Source organism: Saimiri boliviensis, chromosome 10 (genome assembly GCF_048565385.1).
Source record: "Saimiri boliviensis isolate mSaiBol1 chromosome 10, mSaiBol1.pri, whole genome shotgun sequence".
NCBI lineage: Eukaryota > Metazoa > Chordata > Mammalia > Primates > Cebidae > Saimiri > Saimiri boliviensis.
This window is the reverse complement of record NC_133458.1, coordinates 52,916,038-52,928,563: the sequence shown is the minus strand read 5'-3', so window position 1 is coordinate 52,928,563 and position 12,526 is coordinate 52,916,038. Positions and strand designations below refer to the sequence as shown.

At 36.5% G+C, this 12,526-nt stretch overlaps 1 protein-coding gene across 3 annotated transcripts in view; it reads right to left on the bottom strand.

The window, feature by feature from the left end:
- The window catches only part of RELN (reelin), a 522,420-nt gene that overhangs the window by 202,001 nt on the left and 307,893 nt on the right, over positions 1-12,526 (bottom strand). For all 3 annotated transcript variants that reach the window (XM_039472914.2, XM_039472915.2, XM_074379281.1), the window contains exon 11: positions 8,007-8,152. In XM_039472914.2, coding sequence (XP_039328848.2) covers positions 8,007-8,152 — 146 coding nt within the window. The remainder of the gene's footprint in view (positions 1-8,006; positions 8,153-12,526) is intronic.

Genomic DNA, 12,526 nt, shown 5'->3' with positions numbered 1-12,526 from the left:
TAAGTCAAAGTGGCAATTCAAATGAATTTCTAAATTATAATGAGTGTTTTTACTTTTTTTCATGCTAGAATTAATAAAACACCTTAGGTGAAGTTGCAGGACAGTATGCAAAGCATCATTGCTCAAACAAACTTTAATCAGGATATACTTAGCAAAAGATAAACTGCATTTTATTTACCTGTAGGTCTTTACCACTGTTTAAGATTTTGGCTACAATCTATCTGGACTCCTAAATTTATTATGTATGTTATTTAAATGGTTGTGTGAGTTTTGCTTTAATAAAAGTGAACATGACTGTAAAAACGAAACCCACTTAATATGTTAACTCAGACTGCCAAACTACCTTCAATTCATTTACCCTGAATTGTAAACTTACACAAAATCCCTCAATAGCCTTACGACATTTTGTCAAAGTATTCTAAATCAGAGGTAACAATTCATCCTATCCAGATGAATTGTGTTTAAACTAAAATTTTGAGAAAAGTATTCTAAGTCAGAGGTAACAATTCACTGATTTGTGGGTAAAATTTGTGGAAAATAAGAAGATGCTTAACCTGTTCTGTAGAGATCTGAAGAATTTTCAGCCTTTGTTTAATAAAAGTAACAACTTACATCAAAAGGGCTACTACAATAGAGATTGTTTTTGTTGCTCTGTACGCAAATTGTTTTTTTTTTTTTTTTTCCTGTTTATATGTTAGATTCATTGGTTTTCTCTCTTGGGAACAAGGATAGGGAGCCAGTTGCTGCATTCTGGATGCTCACATAAACAGCTACTTTGGAGATGGGGGCCTATTAAACAACTCAAGCATAGCAGTGCCAAGAGCAAAGATGGCATGGAAATATGCTGTAAATTAAAGAAGGGCTTAGGACTTCCATGAAGGAGCCCCAGAACAACTTTAGCGTAGGGAACTGACATACCCGTCATTTGAAAAACTACTGTTTTTATTTTTAATCTATAAAAACAATTAACTTGAAAAGAAAGTAATATTAGCACCTAGGTCAAAAAAAAAAAAGGAGGAAGTAATACATGTCTTTTAAAAGCTTGCAAAGAGTTTTCTCTGACCTATTTAAGCACTTGCATGGTTTTTGAACAGATCCAATTACCATTTTAATTAATATTGCTAATTTTTCCCAATGACATATTTCTTGTTTATTTAGAGAATGACTTAGGTTTCATTGGCTGTTGAACTTTGTGTTTAACCTTTTATATCTCATTAATTAATTAGTATTAGCGTAATTTTCTTTTGAGCACCACTTCGGCCATCTCATATTACTGATAATAGTTATGTTTTGAATAATAACTACCTTTTAACTTATTTATTATGCACTATACTTTGTGCAAAGTGCTCTACATGTACTGATGCACGAAATATCCCTTTTGTGGGAGGCTGAGGCAGGAAAATCACTTGAACCTAGGAGGTGGAGGTTGCAGCAGGGCGAGATTGTGCCATTGCACTCCAGCCTGGTGACAGAGCAAAACTCTGTCGCAAAAAAAAAAAAAAAAAAAAAAAAAAAAAAAAAAAAAAAAAAAAATCCCTTTTAGATCCTTTTAATGCTGAAATCTGAATTCTATCTTATTTTAATATGCCTCCTTGCTGCTTCTGCTACATTTGCCTGGCATATTAGTTCCTCTTTGACTTTCAATTTCTTTTGTTATTTTAGTTTAAGTCTCTGATAAGGGTAAATATACAGCTCATTTTTCAAAACTTACAACTCACTCCATTTTATCACATCACTGATATATTTGAATTGGCTTCTGACAAAAATTGTTTTCTATTTTCTATTTACTCTGTATTTTATTGTTTCCTTTTTTCTACTTTTCTGACACTTGTTAAATTATGTCTTCTTTGTTCTAATGTTAACCTAATGCTTTAGAAGTTATATAACCTCTGTCTGGCTTTTATGTAAAGTTTTCTATTAGTATCAAGAGTTAACCAAGATCTATATCTTCACTCTAAACAGGTTAAGAACTTTGGCAGGATTTTTTTCCCTTATTCTGCTTCTCTTCCTGTCAGCCACCTTCTATACTTTTCATGTTACACTCTTCTGGGTTTTAATTCCAAGTTTTTATAAAAGTTTTCAAATAATCCATTCTTCTTTAGACTGAACTACAAGTTTTACTCTTTCACTTGTTTGCTATTCTTTATTGAATATCTCCAGGAATATATCTTGCAGCAATTCTTTCAGATAGTGTGGTAAACTTTCTGAATCCTCTGTGGCTATAACAGTTATTTTTCCCTAATACTTCATATTTGGCTGGAGAAGGAAATTTACAACTCAAATAATTTTCAGAACTTTAAGACAACTGCTTCCTTAAAAAAATGCTTAATGCTACCAAGAAAAGTAAAATAAATCTTACCTAGAAGGTTTAGAATTTTCTTTTATTGGTGTTCTAAAATTTCTCCCTCATTACCTATCACTGGGTACTTTTCCATTCATCTTGCTAAACATTTTCACTCATAGCCACTATACCTTTCTCCTCCTCCTCCTTCTCCTCTTTTCAATCTTGGGAACTTTTAAAAATTATTTATTTGAATATTTCATTCCATGTATTCCTTCTGGCTTAATTCCTATTATTTATAATATTGGAATTGCCATTCTCTCCATACTTAACATCTCTTTTTCTGTAACGAAATAACATTTCAAGACTCAAATTTCCAGCTCACTAATTCATTCTTTAGCTCTGCCTATACTGATATTCAGGAAAAAAAAATCCATTAAACTTGTTTCAACAATCACATATTTTCATTTCTCGCATCTCTAATTGTTTCTTCCTCATAAAATTTGTTCAAGTTTCACAAATGCAGTATACGCTCTTATCCTTCTTGGGGTATTAATTATGCTCCTTATGCAATCTCCTTTAGTTTATTTTGTTACTTCCTTTTACTTACTTGGTTCCTAGTTCTTTAGTTTAATGCTTTTTTTTTTTTTTTTAACTTGGAGGTGGTTTTTCTTAGATTTGGTGATTTAGATTATATGGTCAAATATAGATTTAGATTATATGCTCAAATTCATATCTGCTATTCTCTCTTAGTTTCAGTGGAAAAATGCCCACTGACCAGGGCAGATGTGCCCTCCCTTGGGTGAGGATTCCCATGGGGGCACAATGCCCTGCTTCTCCATTCTATGTGTCCACATTCACTGCTTGTTCCTGGGTAGAAGTCTCTGCTTAGAAGTGGGTGTAGTGAGGGCCAGGCACAGTGACTCATGAGTTTTATCCCAGCACGTTAGCAGGCCAAGGCAGGCAGATCCTTGAGATCAGGAGTTTAAGGCCAGTCTGGCCAATATAGTGAAATCCCATCTCTACCAAATGTACAAAAAATTAGCTGGGTGTGGTGGCTCATGCCTGTAATCCCAGCTACTGGGGAGGCTGACACATGATAATCACTTAAACCCAGGAGGCAGAGGTTGCAGTGAGCTGAGATTACACCACTGTACTCCAGCCTTGGCAACAGAGTGAGAATCTGTCTCAAAAAGTAAACAAAGAAAAAAAAATGTAGGTGTAGTGAGGGGTTCATCTGTTTAGCAGTCCCTGTAGCCCCACTCTGATTCCTGTGTGTAGCATCCATGACCTGGAGCAATACTGAGATATCTTTTGTAAGTGTCTCATTCAACATGTGTTCTGGGCTGTTGTCTCCCTCCTTCAATCACAGATCCCTCCTCTCTTTCTCTGGCCCAACTATGGGTCACTTTCTTGTTTTTTAGTGTCATTATAGATTCGTTTGCTCATTTTCTGTCATTTCCAAGGATTTGGGGCAGGTGGGGAAGACTGGAGCATGCTGTCTTGACTCCAGGTTAAATTCATTACATTTGTGGAATTTCTCTTTAGCATGAATATCGTGGTAATAGCAGGAAAACAGATTTTTTTTTTTAAAAAAGGTGTTTGAATGTTTACATTTGGAATGAAAGGCAAATATGCAAATTCCATATTACAGCAATGTTCTATAAAGCCCCCTCCCATCTAATAAAGACAGCCTCAGCTAAGTGAGATGTGGTAGGTGCTAATTAAATAATGCGTTTGTAAGGTTAAGCCAAAGTTCAGAAAGATTCACATAAATTATCACTGTATCTATTAATTATCACTGTATCACTGTATCTTCTCCCTTGCTGAAGTAACAGATGTGTCTTCTTTAGAAAAAAGAAAAAAAAAAAACTTGAAAATCCCACTTAAAAAAAATAAACCTATCAACATCAGATTTGGGACAGCTTAGTGATGTGAAAGGCAAACAGCTCTTGCATCCTGTGATCTGAGATAAAATACTTTAATCCAAATGGTGGGAAAATATGCATAATTGGAAAGTGGTTTCCCAAAAAAGCCATAATGGCTTACTGGCTCTCTTTCCTTCTTTGCCATTCATATTAAGTCTTTTGGAAATATTATTACAGAGGACTGCATACTCTTGTCTCTCTAATACTTACGGAATAAAAGTATTGTTAAAGAGATGAAAATATAATGTCCACATTAATAATTTTTTTCTTTCTTAAAAAAGTAAACTCAGAGCAGAATTCAGTCAATTCAATTGGCTACCCTTGAACGAGTGAGAATTTGCTGTCTCTGTTTTCTGTCTATTTTTGCAGATGAGCTTACAATGATAAACTGTTTGTGTGGGTGGTGGTGGTGGATAAAAGAATGAGACAAGTATTCAATAAACTCAGGAGAGAAAACAGAACACATTAAGAATTTCACTACCAAATTCTTAATGTTTTTCTTTGTCAGCTCTTACCCCAAGTAAAAATGCTTCACATTAATCTGATTTTGTAACCTTTTTTAAAAAATTGCATCTGTGACTAAAAATTATTATAGCAGCATTCTTTCCTGGACCAATAAAGCAACATTTGGAACCAGGTGGGAGTGTGGACTTCCCCACTCCCAACACATACAAGCACACAAAACACTATGCATTAAATTATCACTTTTATCATCACTCAAAACACAGAAAATTGTAGGACTTCTTATTATCCTTTTATACCTTTATAACATAACGCCAACTTCATAGCTGGGCCACCAGATGACAGCATGAGTGAAGTAATTCTGGTGCTATGGCCTGACTTCCTGGGGCAAAAGCCACAAATAAACCGAAGGTGTGGTTGCTAGAAGAGTTACACCACATTTAGAATTTAGATGAATTAATTGCAGAGCAATCAGAGTGGCACAGGTGCTTTTGTCAAGCACGTTATTACATCTTATTGGAACAGAAACCTGCTGGCAATGCCATGGCCTGGAAGTACCAGCTTCTTAACTGTGACAAAAACCCTAGTCCGTCTTCAGTTCCGAGAAATGGCCAAAGAGCATAATTAAAACCACCTGAGTCATCTGGTTAATGGACTCTCCTCTGATGTTCCTCTGTGTCCATATGGACTTCAGCTCTTTTTTCAGACATAAATACTTTTAGTTCTTTTTCATTTGTTTGTTTCTTTGTTTGGGGGGATGGCTGATTTAGTTGTAGCCAAAAATTCTCTTAGATTATTTGTGCTCTAAGAAAGCAGGATGTCTGATCTATTAATTGGAATATATATATATTTTTTGCCAGCTATGTTTCTGGACTAGTACATTAATCTTTTTTTTTTTAATTGCATTTTAGGTTTTGGGGTACATGTGAAGAACATGCAAGATTGTTGCATAGGTACACACATGGCAGTGTGGTTTGCTGTCTTCCGTCCCCTCACCTGTATCTGTCATTTCTCCCCATGCTATCTCTTCCCACCTCCCCACCCCCCCGCCCCTCCCCCATTAATCTTCTAAACTATGTTTGCTTTTTTTCTAATATCAAGTCAATTCCTTTCCAGTCTTACTTCATGAAGGAGTTTTCCAAGTTTTTGGACCAAGTCTCCACAAGTGTTACTCAAAGAGAGCTGAACGGACTATTCATTCTTTTACTAAGGCATTTCTTGTGTCATTTTATAGACAGGCTCTGATGTACAATAGGCTAAGAAGACAGGAGGCATTCTGGGAGAGAAAACAGCTGGTATGAAGGCCATAGGTAAAAATGCATTTTATTTCCCCCTCAAACAATAAGAGCAAGTTATATTTAAAACATTGAGTTTCCTTGGAAGATGCAGACACACACAGAGGGGGAGAGAGAGGTGGAGGGGAGGAGGACAGGGAGAGGGAGGAGGGGAGAGAGGGATAGATTGGTATTTATGTGTGTATCAGAATGGTACTCCTGGAGAGGAAATGCGTCTCTTTAGCTCTGCTTTAATGGGATGGGGGCTGGTAACACTGGGAAATCATCTGAGTCCCCAGGAGCTCTGGGACTCCGTGAAGAGGGCGATTTATCCCTGATATATGAATGGAATTAGCATGGAGGGATGAAAGCATGGGAGTAAATGAGTCTCTTGTGCCTCAACATTCGGATCCCCTCATCAAGCTCCATAACTAGGAAAGGGAGTTGAACTGGTCTTTTTTAAAAATCAGCAGTCAGAAAAAACTGATATGCTGGTGATCTTTTATCTCCAGAAGATAGGTAGAAGGCCTTCTGTGCATTGTCAAAGCTCTGGACTCCACCAAAGCTCTTTGATCTGGGAGGAGAGTGGACTGTGTCTTTTCTAAGGGCTAGTAGGCTAAAAAGGAACCAGAAACTACTGTTTCTATTTTTTTCCCTCAAGGGTCTCCCCATCTTGACCTTGGGGAGACCCTAGAGGCTAAAAAGAGAAACAGTGGTTTCTGGTGTCTGAAGGAGACACAGGAGCTGCACTGCACATGGAGCGTCAGGGTGTTAGGAATGTCAGAAGGGGAAATCCTTGCAGGCTAAAGGACTGAGCCTTGGTGCTTAGGCTGCACAGGTCAATAGGTCCTGAGGGGTGGAGTCATTCAGAGTCTCAGTCTTCTGCAGAGGCTTAGCCTGGCCTGTGCCATAGGCTGGATCTGAGCCACTTCCCTGAGGCAAGGAGGAGCAGGGCTGGGTCAGCTGCAGTAGAAATTCAGCATTTGACAGTGAAAGGCTCCATTGTGGCAAAGGGTCACTGCAGTGGTATGTCTCAGAATTTTTGTGTTCTTTCATAGACAAGCTTTGAGGATACAACAAGCTAAAAAAGAGGGGTCCTTCTGGGAGAGGGAACGGATGCATTTTATTGGGTCTGAATGAGGTTTTTGGGCAATGCACAGGACAGGGGGCCCAAAAGAGCAGTACTAGCCATCTTGCCACTCAGGGACTTCGAAGTTTAATCCGTTTCAATTTAATTTGTTGGGATCAGGGTGACAAGACTATACCTCAAATGTTGTATTCTGGAAAAGTTTCTCACAGTCAACAGTTAAATTATTGCTATTTCATATTCATTATGAAATTATATTTTATGTTAATTTCATTCATCCTTATCACAGCGTTAGAAAACATAAATTTACCTTCAATTCATACCACCTTATAGGTTTTGAGTCTCTAAACCTATTAATGTTTTTTTCAACTTGGACTTCTGAAAGTGCTGCCCAATTAGGATATATCTTAGGGACTTAGGACCCAGAAGGTGGCACACAGCTCGGGAAAAGCAAGAAAACTCCGCCATCAAACAATGCTCACTGCTTCAGGTCTCCTCTATTTCAATCTCAGTCCCAAATTCCTCCTTTATACATCTCTCAAATATAAACTTTGTCCCCTAAACAATTTTTATAGATCAAAACCACATTCCAATGAAAATCAGGTAGCAGCATCTATAAATCTCAGACTCCAGGAAGACAAATGAAAATCTCAGTATAACAGTAGTGGAAAGATTTTGTATTCTATAAACATTGAAAAAATACCTTTCTCCCAGCAGAAGCTGAATAAACTAAAATGAGATATAAGTGAGTCAAGTGAAGTTAAAAGTATTTGGAATTACAAACTTTTGATATGCAAAACTAATTATAAACTTAGAATCTTTAGGGTAAGTGTACCCCTTTGGCTTGTCTACGATAAGAATCATCAGTATTGATCTAAGTATGCTTTTGCCATTTAACAATATGCATTTAAAACATGTCCCGTAGAATAAATGTAAGTGCTACATACACAGCATGGGAGAGAGCAATGACTTACCCTGTAGGCTGACTCTCAAATTCTTCTGACCATTGCTCTTGAATATCTTCTGTGGAAAGATCTACATCCCGGGTGGTGGCAAAATTGAACTCGCTGCCTTCATTTCCATGGAAATAAATGGAGTTCCCATCTGACTGACAGCTATGCTGTAGATGAAAAGGGAGCATGGGGTGGCTGTTGAATTGGTTTTGTAACTGTATCTGTCTTACTCATGAATAATTAGAGTTTTTAGAAAAGTCATTATATTAGTTCCTCTATGATGGACTCACATCAAAAGAGCTTGTTACCTCTTTTTTTGCCTTGTTTAATTCAATTACGATTTCTTTCTAACTTATTAAGTTATCACAAAAAAGGAGTCAAGAGGGCATTTGAGCTTTGCCGTCTCTGTCTTCAATATAAAACAAGAATATTTTAATTGGAATAATTTCCCATCTTTACCACTGTCCTTGTTGTGGGAATGAAATCTGATAATGACTTGTCATGTATTTTAAATTCTGTGGTTATGGGCTAAATAGCACTGACCTTTTCAATATTCCATATATTTCTTACTTGCCATTCAAGTCTCTCACAATTTATCTGTAAATGGAATCCGAGTAGAACAGCCAGCTAATCTAAACATGCAATGCAGAAAAGGTCAAAGTAAACCCAGATATAATCATGTATTCTCAGCCAGTTTCTGAGTAAAAGTTTCTGACCAGACCTAAGAAGTGCATGCTGTCCCAAGAGAGAAACTGGGAAACTATGAACTTTGTTAATCCCCAAAAGAACACATAAAAAAATAAATAAAATATATTTCTTGTGATGCTTTTTCTAATGATATATACATTTTTTTCAGCTTGAAGAGCATAAAGACAAGATCAAACCTTGGAGGCAATAAATGTTATTTATTTTAAAAATTATTATAAGTTTTCATTAACACTTTTTGGTAATAAGCCATATATAGAGAAATGCTTGGGGCTGCTCATGGGAAGCTAAAAAAATAAAAAGGAGAAATCAAAAGAGAAATGCTATACATGAAACATCACATTCTTTTAAGTTTTATATACTCTTAAAATGAAACAGAGATGAAAAATCCTGTTAGACAGAACATATCAGTCGAGCCCAGGGACTATGAGTTCTGTAGGGCAGGGATGATGTCCATTTTGTTTCTTGTCATATTCCAGGTCTTAGCACAGTGCCTGGCATATAGCAGGCATTAAAAACTGTTTGTTGAATAGTTCAACAAGTCAATGAGTGAACGACATGGAAATATCTTTTCAGGTAATTTTTTTTTTTTAAAGATAAGTTTATTGTGTATGTTTGAGATACATAACATGATTTTCTAAGACATGTAGTCATGTACCACATAACAATGCTTCAGTCAGTGACAGACCATATATACAACAGTGGTCCTATAATATTACAATGGAGCTGAAAAATTGCTATCACCTAGTGACATCATAGTCACCATAACATCATGGCATGATACATTGCTCATGTGTTTTTGGTGATGCTGGTTACATAAACCTACTGTGCTGCCAGTCCTATCAAAGTTTAGCACATAAAATTATCTATGGTACATCATACTTGATAAGCATAATATACGACTTTTGGGTGTCGAGGAGGGTGAAGTATTGCTCTTTGAATAGTCTCTTCTTTAGAGTCTTAATACAGTGACATATTACCAAAGAAAGGCTGTGACACACCCAAAGGAAGCAGCCATCCCTCAGCGGGAGGTGACTGGATATTCCCTATCTCTTAGTAAGATGGGACTGTCACTCTCTAGGCAGCAGTCTGGAGATGCACAGAAGCCACACAGGTACAGATGGCTTGCTCTGCTCCCCACCATGTTAAGGAGATCAAGAAATGATTTCTGCCTCTGCCATTCTGAATAGAACCCAGTGTTCTCAAGGTTTGCAGTGATAAAATGCTGTTTGAAGGATATATGAGCCAGTAGTATACTGGGCCTGTAAAACTGGGGATAATCTTTGTGAAACCAGTGAATTCCTGAGCTATGTGAGAGCAATGGGCATACTGAGTCCTCATTTCTCTCTAAGAAGTTGATAATCATAGGCCCTGTATTTTGGAGCCTTACCCAGGGAAGGGGCCAGTTTAGGGTTCTCATTCTGAGAATCCCTAAATCAAGTATAAGGCAAGTTAATATTTCATGTTAATTCTGTTTTAGGATTGGTCACAGCGGGCTCGATGCCTTGGAATTAGCCTACTTCCTAGATGCTCTCCAAACTACAAATTTATGCTTGCTTTCTATCTGCATTTCTGGCTCTGAATGGGAATCCAGGGCTTCCTTGGTTAGGCATTGCTTGAACTTTCCCCTAGAATCTAACTCAATTACTTCAGCACCTGCATGAACTGAAGAAATTAAGAGTGGAAAAGAAGAAAAACTGGAAACCAAAAACAATCAAGATGATAAGGAATGAAATCCCTCAAGGAGTTTGAGGATTGGGATTAGAAAGCATGTTGAAATACAATTTCTCTATTTAAGGGCTCCATAGCTTTGCACAAGCTATTAAACCCCTCCAGGCCTCAATTGCTCAGGCTGTAGAATGAAACCAATAATATGTATTTGCTAGAGATGTTGTTAGCAGCTCAAATAATATATAAGAAAATGCATTTTGCAACTTTAAGGTGCTATAAAATAATCATTATTTCTGAATATATGTATTTTTTCAAAAATATGCGATTACATTCCACATGCCTAGCAAAGGTGATGGAAAATTAGAAGAGCATTTCAATATATTTTAAACTATTTTTCTTAAGAATAGTCATTAAAATTCTTCAGATCAATTTAAAAGCTTTAGTAACATGCATGGAATATGTCCCACAATACAATAGGTAAAAATATTACAAACATTCATTCATCTGAACCATTAATTCGAACTTTAAAAGTCCTCCTCCAAATGGCAGATTACCAAATATTCTCCTAAAACAGAAAAACTTAACGCAACATGTCTGATGCTACTTTTCTTACAGGTAAGTTTACACTGTATAACATTGATCTACTATGTTAAAAATCCACATGAAACATGCATTGAAAGTGTGAAAAGAATTTTAGAAAACTGGTCTCAATTTTAATACCCAGCTATTTTTGTACAACATCTATTTAAACTTTTATCATTTATATGCAATAACAATTAAAATCTAAACTATTTTAAAACCAATTAAATGTGTAACTTCGTAAGATACATGAGATCTTGATATGAGAAAAACAAGAATATTCTGGAATTCAGAAATATTTTGTTTTAAGCATCATGAAAATCTCCCAGGTTTTCTTGAGCAGATGATTATAAATCACATGTGACTTCCTGAGTCACAGTTTTGGACTGACATATAGTGAGTATATATCAAGCAACTAAGCATTTATTTTGGGTAAAATAAAGGTATAAATTCTGCAGCTGGTTCTAAATTTTTACTTCTATTTCAAGCACTCCTAATGTACATTGACTATGATATTAATTATAATTATTTGTACTTGTTTCATTACTTCAGCACTAATCAATGACATACACTTTAAACTTCTAAGTACTATTAGATTTCCGATTTCTAAAGTCCCTTAAGTATAGTTCTTATGTGTTTCTCTTTGTCGATCAAAAATATTTTCCTTTGCCACTGGATGGATTTCCTTTACTTGACAAGCAGAACACAGTGCAACTAAGTGACAAGAATTTGCCATTCAGAAACTCATCAACAGGAAACATCAGTGCGAATTCCTCAATATAACAAGTCCTTGGCCACAATTCAGGATAGCATTTTTCTAAGGTTGCTCCCTATGTTCTCCTGAAAATGTTAATGACTTCACCTCTGTACTTGTAAAAGGGCTTACAATTGTCTCCACCATTGTTTTATTAGGTTTTCATCAAAGATGAACACCTAGGCACCTCTTATATGATCTCCCTGGGGTCTAATGACCCTGATGCTTCTTTCAGGCATCTGTAGCCTTACCATTAATTTTTTGATGCTATCCTTTTTGCTGGAATGAGGATATTGGGCATTTGGGCAATGCCAGCTTGCAGAGAGCTGGTGGCAGATGGAATGAAATCTGCCTGGTATGCCTTCCCCTCCACATGAGCAGAGAGCCATCCATTTCCTCCATTAAGGAGTTGTCACTCAGCCCACCCAGCTGGAAGACCATTTTTGATAGCCAAGCTGGCTGGTGGCAGACAATTCAGCTACAAAGTACGCTTTAAAAGGAAGCTAAAACATCATTTGTAGGAAAATTGAAAATGCATGGCTTCCACCACAGCCAATTTTTTAATGACTGTAATATTTTAAGTGATTATTTTTGCCACTTCAGATTGCTCCTTAGAGAGGAGAGGTTTTTTAATTAAAATCTAGGCAATGCAAACAGATGAGATATGAGGAACAGAGGAAAGAGAAATAAGATGAATAAAATTAATTAAAATGGCATTGTTGGCAGAGCCGTAAATTAGCCACTGTCTGGCTGGAAATAAAATATATTGGTATAGGAATTTCTGTATTAAAGTGAGATCTGTGCTAGAGCAGTTGGAAATTGACTAGTTTAT